This window comes from Nelumbo lutea, chromosome 4, assembly GCF_056320005.1.
Source record: "Nelumbo lutea isolate HS-2025 chromosome 4, American lotus-T2T, whole genome shotgun sequence".
Lineage (NCBI taxonomy): Eukaryota > Viridiplantae > Streptophyta > Magnoliopsida > Proteales > Nelumbonaceae > Nelumbo > Nelumbo lutea.
In genome coordinates, this window is record NC_142687.1 from 58614640 (window position 1) to 58642635 (window position 27996).

At 37.8% G+C, this 27996-nt stretch overlaps 1 protein-coding gene across 1 annotated transcript; it reads right to left on the minus strand.

Annotated features, from left to right (window-relative positions):
- Positions 1-4: 4 nt before the first annotated feature.
- Positions 5-27996, minus strand: LOC148860783 (Chaperone DnaJ-domain superfamily protein). The gene is made up of 3 exons (XM_088941034.1): positions 27164-27996; positions 16104-16173; positions 5-321 (listed from the first exon to the last, which is right to left on the minus strand). Exons 1-3 carry the CDS (start codon positions 27562-27564, stop codon positions 262-264), a joined length of 531 nt encoding a protein of 176 aa, XP_088797160.1. The 5' UTR covers positions 27565-27996; the 3' UTR covers positions 5-261.

A 27996-nucleotide genomic window follows, 5' to 3' on the forward strand; every position in this document is an offset into this window, starting at 1 on the left:
AAAATATCGGAAAAGGCATCTCCTTCTCACCTTCAAACATTTCTTACTCTTTGACCATGCTTAGAACAACTTATATGTGACAGTTCTTTAGTAAAATGAAACAAAAGGCACATAGTTGTTGGCCTATATGTACCATCATATCAACTTAAATATACACATTATTATACAGAGGAAAGTCCTTGCTAGATAATTTTAAGTGAACTTTATGGATGGGAAACTAAAGGAAATTTTGAAGAAACACAAGAAAGGCAGCTAACCTCCTCAGCTAGTATCTTTCTGCCTCATTTTTTCAATGGACTCCATGGCTTCTTCAAATGATTTCTGCATGCCAAACTTAGTTTATTCAACAAAACATCTTAAGGGAATTCATTCCATTTGTTTAAAAGATCATGCTTTGAAACGCAAAGAAGGAACACGTTTTCTTTAAAAACAAAAAAAAAAAAAAACAAATGTTTCCTTCATAATCTGTTGCAATTCATCTAATTAAAAACTTCCTTGTATGGATAATTTGGTCCAATAGATGCAAAGATTAAACTACATACGGTCAAAGTAATATAAATTCATTTATTATGAATAAAAATGAAAACCTACTTTAGGATAACTATATCGCAATTATAATACCTTCAAGAATTCAGAAATAGTATTAGTACCTGTTGTATTGACATCAATATCAGATGACACTTGTATCTTCTGAGGTTTGGATTACTTCTTTCAACATTTCATTATAAGTATTTATTTGTTAATAATTATTATAAGTTATTTCTTTGATAATAAAGTTCAAAAACATTTCATGGGTCTATGCTTGTACAATCTGATCTCTATATTCTTTTATTCTTTAATTATAACTGGGAAAAGGAACTAAACCTGGATGTTACCATGCAAGCATTAAGGCCATAATTCTCTCCTATGCAAAGCAGATGGACAAAATAGCTATTAGGTTGTAAGGTAATAGCAGTTTTGCATCCATTTGCAGGTCCATCTGTATTGACTCATAAGATGTCCCTTCTAGGATGACTAATACAACTTAAAGATGGTCCCAGGGCAAAAAATTTGAAGGTAACAAAAGAACATTTAGTAGTTACACTGATGGGATGGTAGGCAGTAATGGTTCATGAATTCCAAAACTCTTGGGAATCTCTTAAGAGCACATTGGCTTGCATGCAAATCTTACTTCAGGTGTTGTTCATATGCTACTAGCACTACCAGAAGTTCAGAATTTAAAAGCCCAAGTATCTTTACTTTTCTAATCTTGAGATGTCCAGGTACCTGCTGAACTGGATGAAAGTTAGGGTGGACAAAAATATCCTAATTGCATTAGATGGGCAGAGTTTGATAAAGCACATTTAACAATTCTACAAATCGGAAGGAAATATTTAACAGTCTTGTCAAATAATGGGAAAAGGTGTAGTGGTCAACCGATGAGAAACTTTGGAGAACATCCCCAATCCCGTTTGAATTGATTACTGAATTCAGTGTGCAGTAAAAACAGTTTGTCACAGGAAAACCAATGGTTGACAATTAGCAGCCAGCCAACTGTATTCAGAAACTGGTTTCAATTACCACCCTGTCTTCCTTTTTTGTCAGATGGAGAGCAAATTGGGAACAGTATGAACTCAATGAATGAATTGAAACCAAATAAGACTGAAGAATAAGAAAAGAGGGGAGAAAGAGAAACCATTGATTAGTGAGGAAGCAAGGAGATCCACGTGTTCTCAGATCGGCCTAGGTAAGTCTGATCTAACTCAAACATGAATGGAATGTTTTGGAATATGGGAGGGATTAGTAGCACCCCTACAATGAGAAGATTAAAAAAGTTGATTACACTTCATGGTGTTGCTTTATTTACTGATGTGGAACCAATAGCTGATCCATCCAAATTATTAGTTTTACCAATAAGATATGGCGTTTTTGGAATGATGAATTTGATATAACTTAGTTATTTGAATATGTTCTAATAGTAGTGGCTCTAGTTTTTTTTTTTTTGGATAGGAAACGGTAACTTTCAATAGATTAACTTTAAAAACATTACAGAGGTTATGCCCCATAGCAAAGGGTACTAAAATCACAAAAGACTTCAGAATTACAGTTCAACCCAAAGCAATCCAACTCTATTTACCACTTGTCTTGCAAATCCATCAGCCAAACTATTTGCTAACCTCCTAACCCGCTTAAAAGAAACATTAATCTCTCTTGAAAGGCTTCTGCTGAGGCCAAAAAAAAAGAAACATAAAAAATAGAGAACAAAAGAAAAAGGAATAAAAAGAAGAAAAATGAAAAAAAAAAAACATGAGAATGTATTCTGTTTTCCATGTTTTTTGTAGTAAGATCCCAAATTGTTGTTTTTGGGTAGCTTTGTTGACAGTTTGGGACCAGAGAGGAATTTTCACCATTTTATAATTTAGATTCTGGTTAGGGGCAATTGGGTGCACATCTGTTGGGTTTTGGTCTCTTGGGTCTTTTTGTAACAAAAGTTATCTTTTGGGGGGTTTGTTTGAAGTTAGCTTTGTTCTTAAGGAGTTGTTTGTGAAAGGGAAACATTCTAGGGGCTTATGTGTAAATATTTTAATTGGTTTCTCAAACAAGCCATTGAGTCTTATAAAAAAGAAGGGGGTTGTTTCTGTAGTTTAGTTCTTTCTCTCTTGTTTGAGTTTTAGCTCAGCCCCAATTAAGGTTTTCAAGTATTGGGAGCTTGGGTTTTGAAGAGTCAACCCATTTTGGCACCTTCCAATCCCTCTATTGTTGTGTGTCCGTGCAAGAGGCCAACTTGATGCTATTTGTTACTGTAGCAGAACCGTTCCAAGAATTTTACTTCAGGTTCAGGTCTGAACTCCCTAAAAATTCAACTTGTTTTGTTGTTTTCAGCTTGGTATTTCTTGTGCTTAATGATGTACACTTTAAGTGTTGCATGTAATTTTTTTTCTGCCCACATCAGCTTCTAATCTCCCTTAGGGTCTACCTATAATTCCATATCCTCATACTGCCTGGTTGTAACCATCCTATTACCATCTTTGAATCACCTTCTACTCCCACCTGTCTAAGACCCAATTGTTTCAATAATCTTAGCCTTTGGGGAAGAGCTAAAACTTCAGCCCTAAGAGATCTCCCTCCCCTATAGGCCTGGAATATAAAACCACTAGCTTGTTGTCACCATCTCTTGTTACTTCACCAATACCCGAAGGACCCTGGTTGCCATAAGAGCTTCCATCAAAATTTAGCTTGAACCTTTGACTTGTTGGTGGGGCCCAACTCTCTTGTATCAAAGCCTTTATTGCTGAAGAAGTTGCAATTGCCATCCAACTCCTTAAAATATCATCAAATGAATAATCTTTGAACAACTCCAAAGTTTTCATCCAATTAGTAACCTTGAAGGTGATGATATCTATTAGCTCTTCCTTTGATCTTGCCTTTTCTTGGAAGATTCTATTGTTTCTTTCTTCCCAAAGAACCCAAACTATTGATGCCCTTACAGCCCTCCACATTGTTCTACCCTTTTTCATTGGCTGCCTAAAAACGTTTGTATCAAAAAGACCAGAAACACAAGTAGAGGTAACCACCCACAACCAAGAAGATTAGAAAATCATATCCAAATACAAGAAGCAATGAAGCAGGAGAATAGTAAGTGGGTTGCTGTCTCATCACAGTCAAAGCAGAGGAAGCAGATGTAAGGGGAGACACCAATTTGGTCTCCTCTTTTATAGCATGTTTTATAGAGCACCAAACCTAATGAGCACCACTTCCCAGTAGAAGGCCCTAACTCGTGGAGATACTGGAGTGCACCAAACCTATTAGCTGGAAAAGATATTCTTGCCCCGAGGATTGGAGGACGGCATAGGGCATTAAAGAAAGAGGCGTAAGAAAAAAGATCTAAAGCAGAAATAGACCCTTCTCAATTGTCAGACAAGCAAGGATCCAAGAAAACATTACTCAAGAGAGAAAGCAAACCATCCAAACATTTCCATTGTAAAGGACTGTTTTGATCATAATTCATAAAAAAAAAAGAACTTGAGTAGAATTAGGGTTTCCCTATTCAGGGTGTATAAGTATGCACTGTCTGCTTAAACCCCTAAATTATATTCCATGAAGGAAATACCCTTTGATTTTGATTTTATGTGAAAGAGCTACTTTGTAAGGGTCAAACCCAAAAACAGGTATAAGTAGTCCCATCAGCTTGGACTCTTAGTGGGTTATATCCATGAGTGGGCCCCACAATTGGTAAATAGGTCATGGGACCCATGCACCATTGGGTACTTATGTATTTAAACTTATACATCTTAACAGTGAGTCCCGTTAATCAGTAAAAAGTGGGACCCACTATACTGATTTGGTGGTGGTTATGACCCACCTTAATATTTTTAAACTTAAATATTTTGATAGTGGGCCCCACTGACAGGTGGGACCCACTAGTTTGATTTGATAGTAGGCATTGCCCACTTTAATGTTTTGAACTTAAATATTTTGACAGTGGGCCCCGCTGATAGGTAGGACCCACTAGGTTGATTTGTTAGTGGGTGTGGCCCACTTTAAGATTTTAAACTTAAATATTTTGACAGTGGGACCAAACTTAAATATTTTAGCAGTGAGCCCCGCTGACAAGTGGGACCTACTAGCTTGATTTGTTAGTGGGTGTGGCCCACTTCAAGATTTTAAACTTAAATATTTTCATAGTGGGTCCACTGCCAAAATATTTCCACAGTGAGTGTTTATAGGTGGGATCCACTGCTAATTTGGTAGTGGGACCTATTATGCTGAATGGGACCCAACTAAATCTTTTAACATTGTTATGATAGTAGATGGTCCATTGTTGACCATCTTTTGAGGTGGATAAGATCCATCGAATGTGACAATGAGTCCCCCAATTAGGGGTGTAAACGGTATTCGAAAATCCAATTTCGAATTCAATATTCGACATAATCGAATCGAATTCGGATAAATCGAATATCTAATCGGTCGAATTCGGATATGACCTTATTCGATTCGATAAATATCCGAATTCGACCGATTATTTAATTCTTATATATAATATATAAAATACTTTACATGATTTATAGATAATAATTAAGTTATATAAATAATTTATATACTTTATATCATTAAAATATTTATTTTATATATTTATTAATTATCTAAAATAATTAATTAATCGAATTCGAATACAATCAAATATTTGAATATTTAATCAGATTCGAATTCAAATATTAATTTTCAATATCCGTCGGATATCGAATATCGGATTTTCTAATCGGATTCGAATTCAGATATTGCCTGCTCCGATTCGAATCCAATCCATTTACACCCCTACCCCCAATTATGGGTGGAACCCATCAAAACTTGATTATGTATCTGTTATAATAGTGGAGTATATCTTTTCAAGTGGATGCGACCCACCGAATATATTATGCTGCATATTGACTTTATTTTGTTTTTGTTTACAAATGTCAGTACATTTGTTGAAATACTTGACAACCCATTAATCATAGTGGGTCCCAAGCATGACTTTTTGTTTTCCTTCTTTTGTTTTTATTTGCTGTAATACTGGGCAGTTCACTGAAAGTTCTGCTCTTCTAAGGTGGATAAAATCCATCGAACCAAACAATGGGTCCCAGGTATTGGTTTTATTTAAAGTTTGTTGTAACAAACTAAGAAATCCACTGAGAATCCTGTTCTTTGAGGTGAATAAGATCCACCGAACAGGGCAGTGATTCCCAAGTGTTAATTAATTTTTTTATTTGTTTTAATATTTCTTTTGTGGTGGATAAAATCCACCGGATATAATACAACTAATTAAAGAAAGAGTGAAAGAAAGAACACTAATAAAACTCTAGTGATAAGATTTAGAGTTCTAATAGAACTCTAGAGAGAGAGAAAGAGAGAGAGAGAATAAGATAAGGATTGAAGTAGGTAAAATTTAAAATTTAAAAGGATAGAGGAAAAGGATATGATTTATACTTGTGTAAGCCTATCCTTACACCTCAATCAGCCAAACTTCAAATTCCCTCCTCTATTTCTTCTCTTCCTCTCTCTTCTTTTTTTCTCTTTCTTATCTCTTTCTCTTCTCCCTTCTCTCTATCTGCCACTCAATTTTCTTCTCCTCTCCCCCTTATATAGAGGGAGACAGTTATGGGGTAGGGAGGTTAGAGCAACCTCCTCACTCTTCATACGTGGGGTGATTGCTTAACTCCTCCCCATAACCAGAACAACTTAAATTTGAATTTATGTGGAGTTGGCCATCTGTCAAATCTGCCCCCCACCCTCAAGTTTTATATTTATTTATATTGTTTTTTTACATCATATATTTTTAATCATAAACAAGGATTAAGGAAATTGGTTTAGTTTTATACAAGGAAAGGGAGTAGATAGAAGAGAATCTATCCTTAAGCGAGGTTTCCCCTAACCAAATGTCTTCCCAAAAGCACATTTTAGTACATGAACTGTTTATATTTGACAAAAGGAATAAACAAGGGAAGAATACCACTAATTGCTTTCCAAGGGGAGGAACGTAAAGCTCTCAGATCAAGGCCAGCATCTGAACTGTTTATAACTTGTCCATTGAATGCTTATGATCACCTTCTGCCACAACCTATCCTACTCAAAAGGAAAGCTCCAAATCCACTTTCCTAGAAGCGCTAGATTTCTCAATTTTAGGTTACCTATCCCAAGACCACCCTGCTCTCTACATCTAGTCACTATTTCCTATTTAACTAAATGATATTTCTTTAAGCCTTCTGGATTCCACAAGAAATCTCGCATTGTTTTTCTCTATTTGTTTGCAACTCCCATAGGAATGCTAAAGGTGGATAAACTCTCTTAGCTCTCTCCAAGATGACAAAAGAATACTGAAGTTACAGAACAGTCCAAAAAAATTGATCCCTTCCCACCCCTTTCTTTTCCAAAACATCAGCAAAAGGATTTGCACTCCTTTTAACCCACTGCAATTTGATATCTATATTTTGTGTCAAACACTTGAACTTCCTCCTTTCATTGATAAAATTCCACCAACCAATCCCTTCTTTTTGCAGCTAGTTTACTATCAACTTTGAATCCCCTTCTATGATCACTCTTCTGATTCTCATCTCCTTCAATTTTTTATTCCTTCCATCACCGCATGATTTCTGCCCTCAAAGAGTCTCCCACATCTATTGGCCCGTGTAGAGAGCAATAATTCCACCCTCCTCATTCCGAAAAACACCTCCAGTACCTGAAGGGCCCAGATTCCTCTTTCTACTACCATCAAAATTCAACCTAATAAACCCACAAGGAGGTGGGAACCAAACCAACCTGATAACAACTTTTGGAAGAAAAGAATCAGCTACCTCCTCCCATTCTAAGCAAGTCATTAGTGGAAATATCACCAAAATTGCTCAAGGACTTAACCCAATGGATCACTCTAATGGTAATGGCTTCAGTGATTGGTTCTCTGCCCCTTATCTGAGAAAATTCTTCGATTCCTTTATTCCCATACTGTCCAACATACTACTGCCCTTATACACCTCCATAGAATTCTCCCTCTCTTCTTCCTCCAGCTGACAAATGAAGAATCGAACAAGCCTTATACACTTGGTGGGGGGTTCCACTTGCACCCAAACAAAGAGAAAAACCATTCCCAAATAGAACAAAAAAGTGCAGGAGATTAATAAGTGGTAGCAAGTCTCACCATTAGCCTTACAAAGGAAGCACCAATTTTGTCTCTTTCTTTGAAGAAGATCACAAGTATTGATTCTTTCCAAGAAGACTCCCCAATTGATACCACTAACCTTAGGAAGAATAGGGTTGTTCCAAACCTCCTTAACTGGAAAAACCATCACTGAACTATTGTAAGGGTGGGTCAGGGCCGAGAAGAAAGAAGAACAAGATAAGGAACCAGGAGAATCAATATACCAGATCCCACTGTCATACAACCAGTTCGTACAAGAGAAGAAAATACAGTTCTGGGGTGAAAAACTAAATCAATTGACCCTACCCCAAGAGCTAGTATATATATATATATATATATATATATATATATGAAATATAAGCTATTTACAGAGAAGTCCTTATAGGATTAAAGAAGAAAATAAATATTTACATAAAAGCCCTCAGAGGACTAAAGAAGAAAATAACAAGAAGGAAAATACAGTACAATAGGGACTACAGAATATGAAACATCATTGGGACTCTTCGCACTTCCCCTCAAACTAATGCAAAAGCATTAGCATCAGTTTGCCCACCAGGAATAAATGTCTAGATCTCATCATGGCCTTTGTGAAGATATCAGCAACTTGCATCTCAGAAGCAACATGAGGGAGAGAGATAGAGACAACAAGAAACAAATCTTGGATAAAGTGGCAGTCCACCTCAATGTGCTTCATCCTTTCATGAAAGATGGATTAGAAGCAATCTTTATAGCACTAGTGTTGTTTGCATACAGAGGGATAGGAGTAGAGAAGGAGCGACCCAGTTCCCTGAATAGAGATTGAAGCCAAGTAATTTCACTGCATACAGATGACATTGCCCTGTACTCTGCTTCCGTAGATGTCTTGGAAACAGTTTGTTGTTTCGTGCATTTCCATGAGATAAGACAATCACCCCAGAACTGATTTAAAACTTCAACGGAGCAGTTGTGGAGTAGGAAAGCCCTAGGGTGACACCAAATCTAGGGTCCAAGAAGAAGAAAAACAAGTTGAGTGAACAAAAGAGCGGATTCACCAACCTGGTGTGTGCAGATTTTCAGAAATTACCACCCTAGAGAGGAGAACAGAACTCCCACAATACTTGTGGGTGACACAACCAGTACAGTTTCACTTCAGACAACAGCCTTTCCAAAGAGTTATGTTAGGTCTTCTCTTGGTGAAATTGCAGAACAGGGTAACTCAGGTGTACAGTTGATCAGAACCACCCTAGCTTCAGTTGATGAGTCCAGAGACCAGCAAGCTTTGAAAAATTAGTAAGTGAACTTGTTGTAGATACAGACTATAGAGCAACCTGCTCTGATACCATGTCACACAACCAGTTCGTACAAGAGAAGAGAACACAGTTCTGGGGTGAAAAACTGAATCAATTGATCCCACCCCAAGAGCCAGCAAATATATATACGAAATATAAGATATTTACAGAGAGCCTTACAGGACTAAAGAAGAAAATAAATATTTACATAAAAGCCCTCACAGGACTAAAGAAGAAAATAACAAGAAGTATAATACAGTACAACAGGGACTATAGAATATGATACATCATTGGGACTCTTCACACCTACAATCCGACTCTGAAGGGTTCAAGAACACACAATCCAAATGATGAAGTAAAACTTAAACACAACTCAATTCAGCATCCTTAAGACCCCTCCTAAACCCCAGATTCCCGGCATAGCCTGAACTTGAGCTAAAAGGTAACAAGAAGGAATAGACAAGCTCATCCTTAAGGTTAGACACGTTAAAAAGAGAAGGAAATTGTTCCTTCAAAGGTGAGTCACCCAACCACAGATGTTCCCAGAATTTAACAAGGTTACCCAAGCATAGGCTGTATCTAATGAATGGAAGGAAAATGGAAGAATATCTTGGATGGATTTCCAAGGTGAATCTCTTGTTGCTCTATTCCACAATTCAGTATCCCATCCGTTAGCCGCAAGCCCATGAATGCTAATAATCACCTTAGCCCACAACTTATCCTTTTTAGCTGGAAATCTCTACAACCATTTCCCTAAAAGAGCCATGTTCCTTTTTGGGATATTCCCCAAACCAAGACCCTCAAATTTCTTACTTCTCACCAATTCTTCTCCTCACCTAGCTCCCATAAAAAGTCCCTAATTAAATTTTCCGATTTTCCATTCACTCCTTCAGGAATTTTGAACACTGACAAGTAGTACATTGGAAAATTGGCCAAAGTAGACCTAATCAATGTGATTCTTCCCCCGAAGGACAAATAGCTTTTCTTCCAAGAAGCCAACCTTTTAGTAAATCGTTCCACCATAGGATTCCAAAAACTAACACTTCTTGGATTATCACCCAAAGGAAGCTCCAAATAGATCAAAGGCCATTGAGACACCACACAATCTAAAACTTCAGCATTTTCTGATATCTCCCTCTAATCCATATTTATCCCTGCAATGCAACTCTTATCAAGATTCACCATTAAGCTTGGCATTCTCTTGAATAATTGAACCACCATTTTCAAATTTATTGACCACTTACTATGTCCATCTTCATAGAACAAGATAGTATCATATGCAAACTGTAGGTGAGTGATTGGCACACACCCCTACCGACTCTCCATCCACCAAGTTCCTAAAATCTGCCCCAGAGATTAGTCTACCAAGAACATCTGCAATCAAAGTGAAGAGGAATGGGGAAATTTGGTCCCCTTGCCTAATTCCTCTAAGGGTAGGGAAATGATCAACAACTATCCCATTCACAAAAATAGAGTAATGACAAGTCTTGATGCATCCCTTAATCCATTTACACCATCTGTCTCCAAAACCCAAAACTTCTCAAAACCTCCAATAAGCAATCCCAATCCGCCAAGTCCTAGGCTTTCTCCAAAATCTAGCTTACAAACAAAGCCTTTTGTTTGAGCCTTTCAGGCTTACACCACAAAACGCCTCAAGGCTTAGGCCTCACCCCTATCACACCCAACCGCCTTACCTCCAGCTTTAGCCTTTCAAAACCTTGTATACAATTAAACCAAGTAATGGCTCCTTATTGATGAATTGATGGAATAACCTACATAGAAGGTTGAGGATGGAAGAATAAGCTTCTGTTAGATAAATGGTTGGACCAGGGTCCTTTGGTTGATGTTGCAAATGGTATAGAGGACTGAGGACAACTACATATACTAAAGAGTAGAAAGACAGAGGAAGCATACAAGATGGGAAAGTGTTTTGTTCAACTACCAAGTAGAATACGGAGATCACAGTGGGAAAGAAACAATTTCTGCTTGAGGAAATAAAAGCCAGAGGCTACATAACTAGGGATGGCAATTTTCCCCATTTCCCCAGTCCCCACGGGGACCTGTCCCGGATGGGACAGGGATGGGGAAATTTTCTTCCCCGTTGGTGGGGATGGAGTGGAGACGGGGAGAGCACTCCCCGCCCCATGGGGATCTCCGCTAATAAATATATATATATATATATATATGTATGTATGTATGTATATTAGTATTTTTAAAAATATGGTTGAATATGTTTGAATATATTTGAATCCTCGTCAATAGAATTGTAATTTTTAATTATTTTATTTTAAATTTTTAAATAAAATAAAAAACAAAAACAAAATAGCTGACAGTATAAAAAATCACGGGGAATGGGGATCCCTGCAGGGATGGCCTTGTCCCTGCTAGCGGGGGAGGGGACTGGGACGGGGATTTTCGTGGGGGCAGGGATGGGAAGTGGCTCCCCGTCCCCGTCCCACCCCGTTGCCATTCCTATACATAACATTGAAGAATAGAGAGGACAAGAGATATACAGTGCTTCTGTTTTGGGATTTAGTTGAATGGCTGAGAGGCTTCTTGGATGGAGAAGTACAGGCAAGAAGTATACAGTTGAGAAAAGAAATAACATTAATCGTCAGTTCATTATGCTCTGTGAAAGACTTGGAAGAAATAGGAGGAAGATTGTATGTTTCCCAGAAGGGCGAAAGGGACATGATTGGAAGATTATGACAGAGACTCTAGACAAGTTTATGGCAATAATCTGGAGCAGCTATAAGGATAACAAGAATCGAAAGGAAGAAGTGGTTGGTCAAATTGAAGAAAGCAAGGAAAGTATTGAAGAGGAGAGGATCTTAACGGTATGTCCTGTAACCACACCAAAGCTGATTTAGGAAGGAAATAAAATGTCACCCCCACCAGATTACAGTAATGTAAGACGACGAAAAAGCAAAAAACAACACTTCAGTAGAAAAACCTAATATCCTGATGATCCAGGAATCAGAGCTGCAATTAATTGATAGAAGATGGATTAGAAGCTTATGGGGTGAGATGGCACCGTACTAGGATGCATCGGAAGGAATAATGACTTGTGGCAAGAGGAGAAAATGGAGTGTTTAGAGGAACTTTTAGGGAATTTTACTGTTTCATTAAAATTAAAGAATGTGGAGGATGGATTTTTGTGAGTGCTAACCAATGTCTATGGCCCTAACTCGTATAGAGAGAGAAACATGATGTGGGAGGAATTGGCAAGATATCAGGGGATTGTGAGATGGGCCATGGTGTTTGGGTGGAGATTTTAATGTGATCAGGTTTTCAGATGAGTCTAATAGACCACGACAAAGGATAACAACCAGTGTGAGATAGTTTAATAGCTTCATTGACTCATTTCAGCTTAAAGAAATATCTTTGGGACAAACAAAGTTTACCTTGTCAAACCTTCAAGATAATCCTATATCCTTGTGACCTTAGATTGGGAGGAGCATTGGGATAGATTGTTAGGGAGGGCCCTTCCTAGACTTACTTCAGATCATTGGCCTATCTGTGTATTTCAAGAAGATGCAGGAGGCCCTTATCCATTTAGGTTTGAAAATATGTGGCTTATTCATCCAGGGTTCTTGCAAAAGGTGAAGGAATGGTGGGGAGAGTGGGGATATCAGGCAAAATGGGAAGGTGGGGGTAAAGGTTAGTAGATAACTCTTTAGAAGGCATGTTTAGGGGTTTGTTTCCATTTATGGGTTCTGGTGGGGGTGTTTTTCGGTCAGGAATGGGTGTCGAGTCTTGTGTCTATAGTTCAGGTGGTAGTTTTCTTTTGGAAAGCAAGAAGGTTTAAAGGGGTGTTGTACAGGGTTATCTTTGATATATTCTTGTTCTGGGGTCATACTTATCACCTTTTATTATAAATTTCTTTTTTTATTCATCTGTAAAAAAAATGACTAACATGATTTTATGCATTACTAAAGTGACCCATGTACTGAGGGAAGGAAATAAAGTTGCAGACACTTTGGCTAATCTAGCATGTGATGAGAGAAGGAACACGATCTTCAATGATCATGATGAGTTACCAAGTAACATTATGTGACTTATCCAGCTGGATGGGTGGGATGGAATCGGTAATCCCTATCTATGTATAGGGGTGTCAATGGACCAGTTTTGGATTGGACCCCCAAACCAAAATCAATTTGGACGGATTGGATGGACCAACAAGACATTGAATTGGACCAGTCCAGATTTAATGGTCCAAAAGTATTTATTGGATTGGATTGGACCTGGTCCATCCATAATGAATTTATATTGGATTGAGTTGGATTGAGCCAATATCTGGTCCATTCATAGAAGATAAGAATATAGGTGTCAATCGACCAGGTTTAGGTTAGAACCAATCTAAATAAAAACAAATTTGAACAGATTGGACAGTCCAGACATTGAATTAGACCGGTCCAAAATGGTCCAAAATATTCATTGGATTGGATTGGACCTGGTCCATTTGTAATGAACTCACATTCAACTGGACCGGATTGGACCAAATCCAGTCCAATTGACACCCCTATCTATGCATTGATTGTGTCTGTTCTTGCAACTTAGAGATCACATGGATGTTTTTTGTGTATTGATTAATGAATAAACTCATTGTATAGATTTCAGGTTATGGGTTCTATGCCCCCTCCCCCCCCATATATTTGTTTCTTATTTCGATTGTTTATAAAATTTACTGTGGCAAGCCCTCCACCGAGAGTAAGGTTTGGCCAAAAGAATGTATTCAGATACACTGTTCATCAAGTACACTTCACAAGGTGAGTCCTGAGGTCAAGAAAAGAGGGGCAACAACGGAAAAATTGTCCCAAACAGGTCAGATATACATGGCTTGTGATCCACAAAGGATTTTTGTTCACAAACCCTAGAAACCAAGTCAAACATATTAACAAAAGAGTTCTTAGGCTTGGTGGTAAAAAATATTTTGGAGAAATTGATCCTTACTCAAATCAAGTGAAACAACATTCAATGAATCCCAAAATTTCATATGGACTAAAGGAATCAAACTAATCTGGCAGATTTACCATATATCTTGTCCTATCAACCAAGAACTCAAAACTGGATTTTTTTTTCAATTTTCATAGAAAAGAATGGACATAAATATGATAACAGATTCAAATTGCCATATAAATTACACCAATGTTCTTCTAAAACCATGTGCCATCAAAAACAAGGGTTCACTCTATTTGTGGATTAGACTGACTGTTTATCCTGTTGATGTCAGAAGTTGGCAACAATGAAATAAGTAGCCAACTAAAGTTTTAACAATCAGCATAAGATGAGAATCAATCTCTGAGACCAACTTGACCAATATGTGTGATGTTTGAGAGGCATTAATATGAAGAAAATAGAAGATACAAGAAAGTAGAGAATAATAGAGAGGAAGAAGAGACAATTGTACGAGTCAAGAGTATGAGGTGTAGCTTCTTTCATTAATATTTATATTAGCACCTAAGTCTACATAAATTTCCCTGATTAACACATTGACTGAACTGCCCTTATAAGTTTGCTATCAACACTGAGTTTTCTCCTTTCTCTATCATCTCCCTAATTCTACAAGCAACCAATACAATCACCAATAGTTCACAAATTCTTCATTGAAGTTCATTCAACATCTTTTAAATAAGATAATGGGAAAAGTGTTAGGACTGGATGTATCCCAATTGAAGTTTGAAAGGCATAGGAGAGGTAGGCCCATTTTAGATAATTAAACTATTTAATAAGATAATGAAAACAAAAAATATGCTAGATGAATGGATGAAGAACACCATGGTTTCTTATTTAAAAACAAATGCAATGTACAAAGTTCTAATAATTATCATGAGATTAAACTTATGATAAACACTATGAAACTTTGGAGAAAGTAATTGAACAAAGCCTAGACATGAAACAAGTATATCAGAAAACCAACTTTGTTTTATGACAAGGATATCGACAATGAAATCTATCTTTTTTATTGAGACAACTAAAAAAAATAGTTCAGTCAAAGGAAGAGATATCTTCATATGGTATTCATTGGTTGAGATAAAGCATACGATAAGAGTATCTAGAAAGATAATATGTGAATATGGTGAGTTTTGGAAAAGAAAGGAGTGTAAAATAGATAATATGGACTTAATCAAAGACATGTATTAGGGCGAAACACCAATGTTACAACACCTGTAGAAGAAATAGAAGAAATATTGGAGTTTTCAATTGCAATGGAACTTTACCCAAGTACTAGCACATAGCCCTTATTTATTGGCATTAATCATGGATGTATTAACTAAACATTTCTATGGTGCATGTTGTTTACTAATGACTTAGTATTAATTAATAGAACTAGAGAAGGATTAAATGTAAAATTAGATTTATGGACAAATACCTTAGAAAACAGAGGTTTTAAAAATAAGGACTAAAACAGAGTATATATGCAATGTAAATTTAATAATAGGAGCGAAAACCAGGGTACACTTGGGAATAGAGACCAAGAGATGACTTAACGTGATCCACTTCATTACCTTGGTTCAATGATCAATGGCAAGGGAAAGATTGAGGAGGATGTTGCTCATGCATTTACAGCGGGACGAGCAAAATGGAGGATTGTATTTGGAGTCTTATGTGATAAGAGAATACCATTGAAAAAAGGAAAATTTTATAAAACAATTATTATAAGGCCAGCAAAGTTGTATGAAGCAGTGTTAGGCAATCAAGAAAAAACATGTCCGGAAAAAAAAAATGATTGTGGCAGAAATTCAAATGTTTAGATGGATGAGTGGGAAACTATAAAGGATGAAATGAGGGCAAAGTAGACTAAGATGGTTTGGACATGTGCAAAGAAGACCATATAGAGTACCATCAAGAAGAAGTTATCTGTTAAGAATTGAAGGGACTAGAAGAAGTGAAGGAAGAAGACCAAAAAAGACATGAACTGAAGTAGTGAGAAATGATTTAAGGGCCCATTATTTAACAATGGATATGAGATGAACAGAATGGAATGGTGGAACAAGATTCATATAGCCAACCCAATATTAGATAGAACAAGGTTTTGACGATGATGATGATCTGAATTTATGATATTAGTTAACATAGAAGAATAAGAATCTAAGAATGTCGTAAAATATAATAAAAACATGTGGACTATCATCCATGACATGCATAGCAAAACATTCAAACAGACGAGATTTTTTACATACCCCAGAGTTGTGCATTTTCCAAAGTACTGCCCCACTTCTTTCAATTACAACTGCCCCACCTAACAAAAAACTGCAGAGGGATATTCATTATCAGATTCGAGACTAGATATATTTTCATCAAACTTGACATATCCATGCACAGCATAAAAATTCCATCAAGTACTTTAATATCTCAATAAATTCATATAACTTAGACTGGACTGCAACTCACATCCTAATTACACCTACGCTTTCCCATTCCATAAGTAGACCACATATCAAATGGCTTGAGAATCTTTGAACATAAAAATCATTGAAATAAATAGAAGATAATATTCTCAAGAATAGAATGTAACTAAAATAACCCTTCATCCCTAGATCAATAAGAATTGTCAAATAAAAGGCCATAACTCAATGTTGGACCCAGCTATCTGAGGTCTAAGGTCATGCGAAGCTGATGTGGACACCGGCAGCATCAGCAGTAATTTAGTGCAGCAGCAGCAGTAATTTAGTGTTCTCAGCAGCAACAATTTAGTGCTCTCATCCTATCTTATCTATTCAGTATTCTTGCCTTATCTGCTTTCAGTAGTAGGGATTAGTAGGAGTCTTATCTATTTAGTGTTCTTATCTTATTAGTTCAGTAGTATGGATTAGTAGGGAGTCTTATCTTATCTTATCAGTTCAGTAGGATAGATTAAGGGAGTCTTATCTTATCTTATCTTATCAGTTCAGTAGGATAGATTAAGGGAGTCTTATCTTATCTTATCTTATCAGTTCAGTAGGATAGATTAGTAGGGAGCCTTCCTAAAAGTAGGACTCTTATCTCTTGTAATCTCCTATTTAAGGAGCTGAGAATATTGAATAAAATCATCGAAAATTTCAATCAAGAAAGAGAGCAAGGAGAGTTGATGATCTCTTGAACAAATCACCATTAAGGCGCCAAGATAGGTTCCTCAAGAAAAAGGAGGAACAAGGGAAAACGGGAGGTTTTCCCCGTGGACCGACCCGAGACGAGATCTTATTCGCGGGCCCATAACAGAAGCATAGAATAATACAGACTTAAACTTTAGCATTTTTTTCATAAAGTGGCAGCTGTCAGACTCAAACCTACGTTTTCATCCTTGTCAACCTGAGAATTTACCATTACACCAAGCAATGGCCCCTGTCAATAAGAGTTGTCAAATAAGAAACTTGTAAGATTAGACAAGATAAATTCTTCAATAAGTTGGTATTATCAAAGGACAGAATTGGATCTCATAGAACAGGTTGGATGTTGAAATGTTATTGAAGTTTATATGTTTTTTTCTATCAGAAAATAAAACCTTTTTTTAATTCATTAATTATTGATTAAAGTACAAGAGTTTTGAAGTTTCAGCAATGCAGTGATCTAGATTCCAATATATATATAACAACAGATTTCATTAAATAGGAATAAGCTTACAAGGTAGAGGAAATAAAGTATCTTAACTTCCCAATAATGTGGGCAGGCACCCAAAATGTAAAGAACAATTACAACTGAGCCCAGAAACCAGAATCCCTATTCACCCCTTAACTAGCTAATCCATCAGCAAAGGAGTTTGCATTTCTCTTTACCCAAGTACACTGAACTTATTCTTGATAAGCCATTTGAATTTTGTCTATTCATTGCTGTAGCTCCAAAGCTTAGAAGTGTCTTCTCTTAGTCAGTTACTACAACCTTAGAATCCCCTTCTATAATCAGTTTCTTGACATTTAGGTCTTTAGCCCTTTGTACCCCTTCCAAAGCTGTGAACACCTCAGCCCTCAAGGAGTCTCTCACTCCAATTGGGCCAGAGAACATAGCTATTACATTCCCTTTCTCATCTCTTAGCAACCCCCCCCCAATACCCGAGGGCCCTGGATTCCCCATGCTGCTGTCATCAAAATTTAGTTTGATAAAACCAAGAGGTGGAGGGTTCCATGTGGGATTCAAGGTCTTCTTAACTTAGGCTGAACTTGCAATTTCTTTCCATTTTCTTAACATATCATCCGTTGAAAAATCCTTGAGTTTCTTTCTTCCCATATAGTCCAACAAACAGCAGCTCTCACACTCTCACACATCTCCACATGATCCTTGACCTTTTTGTTGGGCAGTTGAAGGAAGAGGAATTAAACAAGCCTTGCACATTAATTGGGGAAATCCACCTACACCCAAACAAAGAAGCAAACAATTCCTAAATATTTTTTGCCAAATCACAGGATATTTGTAAGTGGTAACCAGACTCACCAGCAGCTTTGCAAGAACACACCAATGTGGAGATAAACAACTATTGGGTCTTTTTCTTTGAAGCAAGTTGCCTGGGTTGACTCTTTCCAGGAAATAAAGTAAGTCTATCTGCTCCTTGTTTGGCTAGGATATCTGCCAATCCATTTGCTTCCCCTTTTACCCATCCAAACTGAGAGTTAAACCTCCTTGCAAGTACATCAATTTCTCCGAAGATAAACCTGAGCTTCCAAGGTGCTGAATTGATTTGCTTTTCCTAAGCTATAACCAGGAGAGAATCTCCTTCAGTTTCCAGTTCTGTTGCTCCAATCAACTCAGCTAGTTTCAAGCCTTGTAGGAGAGACAGATATTCAGCCTGAATTGAGTCACCTAATGCCAATTGGTCCTGATAATAGTGCCACAACTGCTCCATGATGATTTCTTGGCACTCCCCCTATACGTACTCTTCCCAGGTTACCAAAGGAACTCCCATCAAGGTTCAGTTTTAGTTTATTTGGTGCAGGTGGTTTCCAATCCATTCTCACACTTTCTCTAATGAATCTATTTGTACCTGTAGAGAACATTGATGTGGGCCCCACGTCTGTGGTCCCCACTGTGTTCGTATGACAGCACAGCATGTATTCTTTGTTAGTTATGTCAGTGTTAGCTAGTAGTTATTTCAGACAGCTTGTTATTTCAGCTTATTATTAGTTTATTTGCAATGTAAGCATTAAGGGCAATTCTGCCTTTTTTCTACAATTAGTAAACATATAAATATTAAGAGTGGGGTGGCGAATTCATCAATCTGTCCCTCTCTCACCTTTCTAAAACCCTTGTGTACTTCTGCTTCTCCTTCTTTTCTTCTTCTTTTCTCCATCTAAAACCCTTTTTACTTTTGGATTCAAGACTGATTGTAGTCTTGATCGACTACTTGGTATCAGAGCCAATCTAGGGTTTCTCATGTGTGTCTAGTCCAGCCGACCACATGAGAAGTGCCTAGGGCTGGAAGCTTAGAAAGAACTGTTCGTTAGCTGATTCTTGGAGGTTACCATAAGGGTTTAGCAACTGTCCGAAGGCTTGTAGAGGCTTGGAGAGTGTTTTGGTAATCAGGAAGAATCAGAGAAGGTTAAAAGGATCAATATTAGGGTTCAGGCCAAGATTGAAGGTGGCGATCAGAGTTTTCTGGGTAAGTTTGTATCTTCCCTTGAGATCATCATCAGTCAAAGATAGGTTGGACTTATCTAGGAGGAGCGGCTGAGCTCTCGTTTATTTTCTCAGAGGCGATCAGAGTTCTCTGATTTTTTTAGGGTTTGTCCTTAACCCTAGACCAGATTTGACTGTGAACCTATTTGGAAGGTGCAGCTGAGCACTGTTTCTGTTCTCACAAAGATTTCCTTAACCCTACGATCAAACCCTAAATCTGTTTCAGCATTCCAGATTATTTTCTAAGTGAGTTCTAGACCTGTTTCGGATTCAAAGCCTGTTTTGGGGGTGAGAACCTTTATCAAGAATTGGACTGCTTACAATCTGAACTGTCAATTGGTTTCAGATCAGATCTGAACTGGGTTCACCCTAAAATTCAGAACTGTCGATTGGTTTCAATCAGATCCGAACTGAGTTCATACAGAATTTTGTTTCCCTTGTTTGTGGAAGACCTAGGCTGACCGTGATCAGTTGTTTAAGTGTTGTTTTCTATTACAGTAGCTCTAACAGTTTTTTATTACTGATTCTTAACCAAGAATGGAGTTCAAGAATCAGGGGGAAGGTGTTTTTGGGACTAGCAATTCTGGTAATATGTTTGAGACTGCATTTCAGATTACAACTGTGAGATTTGATGGATCCAACTACTTGGAATGGGCCCAATCGGCCATGATGGCTATTGGGGGAAGAGGAAAACTTAGCTACCTATTGGGAGATGTGAAAGAACCATCCAAGGAGGACCAAATGTATACCAAGTGGGTTCAGGAGAACTACTTGGTTATGACATGGCTGTGCAACTCTATGCAGCCACATATCAACCGAAACTATTTGTGGGCAAAAACAGCCAAGGAGATCTGGGATGTAATGAAAGAAACCTACTCCCAACCCCTAAATGTTGCTAGAGCCTATGAATTGAAGTGTGAGGTTAATAACCTCAAGCAATGAGAGAAACCAGCCTCCGTTTACCCTTCTATACCCGGATGAAGAATTATTTACTGTTCCCCTTAAAACCTTTGGTTGCACCTCTTTGTTCAGATTCTTGGACCTCATCGTTCCAAATTTGACCCTAAGGCCTCCAAATGCATTTTTCTCGGTTATGCACAAACTCAAAAGGGTTATTGCTGCTATGAACCTACTTCCGGGAGGAGATTTGTCTCGATGGATGTTACTTTCTTTGAGGAGTTACCCTATTACCCTAGGGTTTCTCCTCAGGGGGAGAGTAGTGAGAATGGGGGGTTTTTTCCTCAGGGGGAGAGCAGTGAAAGTGGAGTTAACTCATCTGAAGTTCCTTTACCCATTCCATTGAGTGATGAGGGTTGTAATGGGGAGGGTTGTCAGAGGTGTCAGGAGCTGAAAATCTATCACAAGCGGTGGAGGCAGGTTGATTTCGATCATCAGCAGTCCAGGCCAGCCCCAGTTCCTTCTGCGGATCCAGATCCAGGTGCTACAGTCCCCTTATCAGATCCAGGTCCCACTAAGATACCTTCCACTGTTGCTACTTCACTTTCTTCGAATGACCTTGACCTCCCTATTGCAGTCCGTAAAGGGAAACGGCGTTGCACCATCCACAGCTCATTGCATTTCTCAGTTTCTGTCCTATGATCGCTTGTCTCCCTCTTACAGGTCCTTTCTCACTTCCATTGCTAATATTCCTATCCCCAGAACAATGCAGGAAGCCTTGTCAGTTCCTGAGTGGAAAGATGCAATGAAGGTCGAAATGGATGCCCTTCTGAGGAATAATACTTGGGAGCTAGTTGACCAACCCAAAGGAAAGAAATCGGTTGGATGTAGATGGGTATTTACCGTGAAACATAATGTTGATGGTTCCATTGAAAAGTATAAAGCCCGGTTAGTTGCAAAAGGATTTACTCAGACTTATGGTATAGACTACTTGGAGACTTTTGCCCTAATTGCAAAGATGACCACTATTCGGGTTCTGTTAGCCCTTGTAGCGAGCTATTCTTGGCCTTTGTTCCAAATGGATGTTAAAAACGCCTTTCTAAATGGAGACTTACAAGAAGAAGTCTACATGCAATTACCCCCTGGATTTTATGATGCAAAGACAGGTAAGAAGGTTTTCTGGCTGAATAAAGCCTTGTATGGACTAAAACAGTCCCCCAGAGCTTAGTTTGATAAATTCAGACAAGCCCTTGGAAAATTCATCTATGTACAGGCCCAGTCAGACCATATATTGTTCATTAAAAGAGTGGACTCTTCTTTAACCCTGCTTGCTGCATATGTGGATGATATTGTGGTGACAAGGAATGATAATAGTGAGATTGAGTCCCTCAAACAACTCCTTCATCAAGAGTTCGAGGTGAAAGATCTGGGTGCACTACGATACTTCTTGGGTATTGAGGTTGCTAGATCTAAACATGGGATCTTTATTTCTCAAAAGAAATATGTTCTAGATCTGTTAGCAAAAACTAAAAAGTTGGGTGTCAAGCCTGCAGATACACCCATTGAACAAAATCACAAGATCAGTGCAGAGGGTGGAGAGTCTCTTGAAGACAAAGCTATGTTCCAACGGTTGGTTGGGAAACTCCTATATCTTTGTCTCACACGACCAGACATCAGCTATGCAGTCAATGTTATCAGTCAATACATGCATTCTCCTACAACTACTCACCTCCTTGCAATTGAGAGAATATTAGCATACTTGAAGAGATGTCCAGGTAGAGGTATATTATTCAAAAATAATTATTACATGAAAATAGAGGTCTACACAGATGTTGATTGGGCCGGGAGTGTTGATGACAGGAGGTCTACCTTTGGATATTGTGCCTTTGTAGGAGGTAACCTTGTCTATTGGAAGAGTAAGAAACAAAGTGTTGTTTCTCACTCTAGTGTTGAAGCTGAATATAGATCAATGGCTAATGGAGTGGCTGAAATCCTATGGCTGAAGTCATTACTTGAAGAGTTAGGTATTGATTATGAGAAGCCCTTGATGCTGTATTGCGATAATCAGGGTGCTATTAATATAGCTCACAATCCGGTACAACATGACAGAACTAAGCATATCGAAGTTGATTGACATTTTGTCAGAGAAAGGGTTTCATCTCAAGAAGTGTGTCTCCCGTATATCACCTCCAGCATGTAGCTCGCAGATCTTCTCACCAAGGTTGTTCCAATGAAGAAGTTAGAGGCAGTCCTATGCAAGTTGGGAGTGACAAATATCTATTCCCAACTTGAGGGGGGGTGTAGAGAACACCGATGTGGGCCCCACGTCTGTGGTCCGCACTATGTTCGTATGACAGCACAGCATGTTTTCTTTGTTAGTTATGTCGATGTTAGCTGGTAGTTATTTCACACAGCTTGTTATTTCAGCTTATTATTAGTTTATTTGCCATGTAAGCATTAAGGGCAATTCTGCCTTTTTTCTACAATTAGTAAACATATAAATATTAAGAGTGGGGCGGCAGATTCATCAATCTGTCCCTCTCTCTCCTTTCTAAAACCCTTGTGTACTTCTGCTTCTCCTTCTTATTCTCCTTCTTTTCTTCTTCTTTTCTCCATCTGAAACCCTTTTTACTTTTGGATTCAAGACTGATTGTAGTCTTGATCGACTATTATACCACTTCAGTCCAATTCCTTAGAATGTCATTTATAGAGACATTCCCAAAGAATTCCATAGTTTTTACCTAATGTGCAGATTTGATTTTTATAGCTTCAATCACTTCCTACTTTTATTTGCTTTCCTCGGAGAAAATTCTTTGATTTCTTTCCTCCCAAATAGCCTACACCACAGCCGCTCTTACTACAAAAGAAAGAGCAGAAGAATACAAGAAACAAAAGAGCAAGATAATAGTAAATGGGGTAGGGTTTTACCACAAGCCTTACAAAGAACACACTTATGAGGAGAGAGGCACTTATTCGGCCTTCTTTTCTATAGTACGTCACAGGTGTTTACCTTCACAAGAAACACTTCCCAAAATAAGGCTTGTACTTTAAGAGGGATTGGTTTACACCATATTTCTCTCACAGGAAAGTTCACCCCCAAATTTTCAGAATAAGTAAGCAAACTAAAGAAAGAGGCATAGGAAAATAAGCTATTAGAAGCTGGAGACCAGATTATACTGTCAGCAACATTCTGGTCCAAGTGGACCTCCAAAGTCGAAACCAAGAGCAGTAGGGAGTCACATTCATAATCTCTCAGACCCCTTCTAAACCCAAAGTCCCAAGATAGCCCAAAATCTGAAAGCACACCAAAGTTAGCAACAGGTTCAGTCTTAAGGTTGGCTAAGGAGTAGAGTTCAAGGAACTGGACACTAAGGGGCAAATCCCCTACCCATAGGTCTTCCCAAAATAACACTTTATTTCCACACCCAATGTCAAGACAGATAAAGTTAAGGAAGGTTGGCAATAAATCAATGATTACTTTCCAAGGGGAGTTTGGAGTTGCATGGGAGACTAGTTTTGCATCCAAACGGTTATCCACTTCACCATAAATGCTTTAATGATCCTATGCCACAACCTATCTTCTTTGTGAGGGAATCTCTCACAGCCATTTTCCTAGAAGGGGCGTATTTTTCTTCAACAGGTTTCCTATACCAAGGCCACCTTGCTCCTTGGCCATTGGGTTTACAAACTTGTTGCCATTTCACTAAATGGGCTCTCTTTTCTTCTCCTGGCTCCCACAAAAAATCCCTCATTATCTTTCCAAAATATCTAGCTATTTTCGCCGGGATCCTAAAGGTGGAGAAGAAATAAGTGGGCAAGTTTGCTAGGGTGGAATTTATCAAGGTTACTCCCCCCCCCAAAAAAAATATATATATATATATATAATTTCTCTTCAACAATGGCAGCTTCTAAGTAAATCTCTCTAGAACTGGTTTCCAAAAGCTTTCTGATTTTTGGTTTCCCCCCAAGGGCATACCTAGATACTCTAGAGGCCAGTTTCTGTGATGTAATAAAGTCACACTTATTTACTTATATTGTATTATCATTAGATATTTCAAAATCATATTAAACAATCATGAATTAAGCCTATTTATGTAGGAACAGAAGGAGAACAGTCCTATTAGGGTGAATGTGTTGGTAAAGTAGGGAATTAAATATAAATTATGAAATGAAAAAAAAAATCGGATATAAATAAAGAAGAGACATATTGCACCTTTAAAGATAAAGAGGTAGAAAAGAGAAAGAATATCATGATCATACCAGCAGGTAACTTCTAACAAAATTATATTTTATTCATTCAACCATAAAATTCAAATTATAATGACTCTATTTATAGATTAAAATAATGGTCATATATCCCTTTATAAACTCTACTTTAGACTCAAAAAATTGCCAAAATTATAGGTAACTCATGAAGACACTTAATAAGAATTAGAATGGTTATAACAACACCCTACCAATCCTACTACAACTAAACAAACCAAAAAACCATTTCAGGATTGACTCAAAAAAAAACAGAAAGGAACAATTTTTGCATTCCTGCAAGTTATTTCCCTTGGCAAACTTCCACTGGCCACTGTTCCAGCTTGACATCAAGAATGCCTTTCTCCATGGCGATTTGTAAGATGTGGAATGCAAGGAGGAACACCTTAGCTGTATTGCTCAGGAGAGGAGCATAAGGTTGTAGACTATCAAAGGCAATATAATGGAATAAAGCAATCACCTAGGGCCTTGTTTGGGTGGTTTAATGAGGTAGTGATGAAGTTAGGTATAAAGTAATGCAAGGTTGTCATATGTGTGCTCCTTCATAAATTTTGGGTCTCCACCAAAAGGAACTTCAAAAATCTTGGGTCTCTCTTTTTTTTGTTCAATTTATGTCCGATTTATTGTTAATTTCTCGCTTTTTGTTATCATAGGCTTCAAAAAAATAAGAAGCTTTTTTTTTTGTTATAGGAGTGCATCTAAAGAATATAAAGTGTTATAATGTTTCAAAAGGATCTTACTACTTTTAAAGCTTCAAGAATCTGAATTTGCAGGTCCATCACTTTTCTATCAACGTAAGTTTTAGGAATCAAATACTGACTGTTTGACTTGCTGTTTTGTCAATGTATCTAATGAGACCAAGATCATATGAATTTGGAGACAGGGTCCAAATCTTTCTAAACTTTCATTCTATCTTTGAGTTGATTTTGGTTTATTTAGTTTTAATAAGATTAGTAATGGAAATTTTGAGTTATTTGAGGAACCCAAGTATCCCTATTGGTTATATATAGATTTTTTTTTATCAATAACTCTGAAAAAAAAAATCATTAATTAAGATGCTTTAGGATACAACAACAAGAAGTTGCAAAAGAAATCAGCATAGAAGCTGACCCAGGACAGAATTACAAATGTTCCCAAAACATATATGTTCTTTGAACCCCTTGCTTTGCTAAGCTATCTGCCAAACTGTTGGCCGATCTCCTAACCCAAACCACCTGAATTGACAAATTCGTTGACATCCATTTAAATCTTCTAAAATCATTCTTCAACTACCATGTCACCCCTTCCCCTTTCTGCAACCATTTTATCACAGTTTTTGAGTCTCCCTCGATGATCAGTCTATTAATCCCCAACTCTTTAGCCTTCTCAACCCCAGATACTGCAGCTAGAAACTATGCCCTTGCCACATCACCCTCCTCCACAGGACCGGAGTACTATTGTTTGTATATAGATTTATCTTCATCCAGGTTGAATTAGGATTGTTTCCTAGCAGTTTCTGAGGCTAAATTGAAATCTATAAATGGAGGTCCAACCTCTTATGTTGATTCTATAAATAGACTCATTGTAATTGAAGAAGAAAGTTATTTTCCAGTGGATTGTAATTGCGAGAATTATCTATCTTTTCTTCTAGTCTTTATCTATAGTTTGTTGTTTTCTCTCTAATACAGCAGCAATTCTTTTTCTTTCCTTATATTGGATTCTACTTTAATTTCTTATTGCTGAAATCTTCATTCAGCATGTTTGTTACACAAATAAGGCCAGTTGTATTTATCCTTCATCCTAATTTCTATCTTTAAACTATTTTTACCTGTTTTCAATCTCTCCAATCTGTTGCACATACATTTGTCCACCATCACAATGTTAAGAAAAGGTGAAGGTGCAGATTGCCAAGACTTTAAGAACTCGCTTGATTATACTATCATAAGAGTCCCTAATGAAGGACAGCTAGGGTAGCACCAGTTTGGATCTGCAGTCAACACCCTCTTATCATTTATCCACAACAAACATGAAAACTTCTTTCGACTTACAAAACAGAGATACCTCCTCAAAATATTCAATTGGAGATATCCAGATTGAAAGCTTATTCCCTTGGAGATGAAAGAACATGCAAGTTTAACATGTAAAGATGTCTGGAGTATCAACCTTAAGGATGCAGTTCTCACCAAAGGAAAGTATTGTCAACCCTGACGAGTTTCACGGATGCATTTGTCATCTATAGTAAGTTTAAAAAAGCTATTCCGTTCAAAAGGAGATGGGAAGTGGTAGGAGAACAACTTGGATTTGAAATAGAGTACGATGCCATGGCTTATGAATTTGGTTTAGTTGGCAATTTAGGGAAACTTAAATGTAAATTTGAACATGACGAGGCAAATTATTCTTCATGCAGACCAGCTAGTGCCCCAGGGAAGCAGAACAAAGATCAAAAGGAAAAAGATTAACCAGACAAACAAAGCAAAGAAGATTTATGAAGGAGAAAAAAAATAGGAAAAGAAAGTACCTCGCAAAGGCAAGGTTGAGAAGAAAACCACGTTGTGTTAGAAATAGAGCTATGGCATCAAAATTGAAGACCCCTTTAACCCCATTTGCAGCAGACGGAGTTCTGTATCTAGGTCTATATGTATTCCCACTATGATAACCGTACCCATAACCACCTGCGACTCCACCTCTGGCATTAGAATAGCCAAACGTCCGATTATAGTCTGAACGCTTGCGGTCGTCTACCAGAACCTCGTAAGCCTCTGAAACCTGCTTGAATTTGAGAGTCGCTCCGTCCCTGACAGCCTTCGGTGACTGCAAGTGTTTGTCCGGGTGGAATTTGAGAGCCAATTTCCTGAAAGCTTCCTTAATTTCTTCTTTGCTTGCGTCCCGACTCAGTCCCAGTACCGTGTAGTGATCCATCGATGAAAAACGAAAACTAAGTTTTTCTCAGAATTGATATTAGATGAAGGCCCATGTAATGGAAACCAAAAATTCAATGTGGATTTTGAATAAGGAAGCTGAAAAGCCTGAAATTCAAAGAAATTCTGAAATATAATCGAATTTCATGCAGCACTGTGGAGGCTTTTTCGTTTGGTCTAGCCAAAGCACAAAAGCGATGACGTTCGCTCTTTGTGAATCGTTCAAAAGAGAGCAAGAGAAGTGTTTTAATGGCGGGTGGGGATTTCGAGCAATTATGACACCGAAATATCGTACGACTGGCGGAGAAAGAAAGCCACGAGTATAATCGAGCCGAGTCGACTTTTGGCTGACTCGAGGTCTCGAGCTCGAGATCGACCCAAAAACTCGGAGCTATCGTGTAATCGTGTTTTGACTTTTGAGCATCTGCGACAC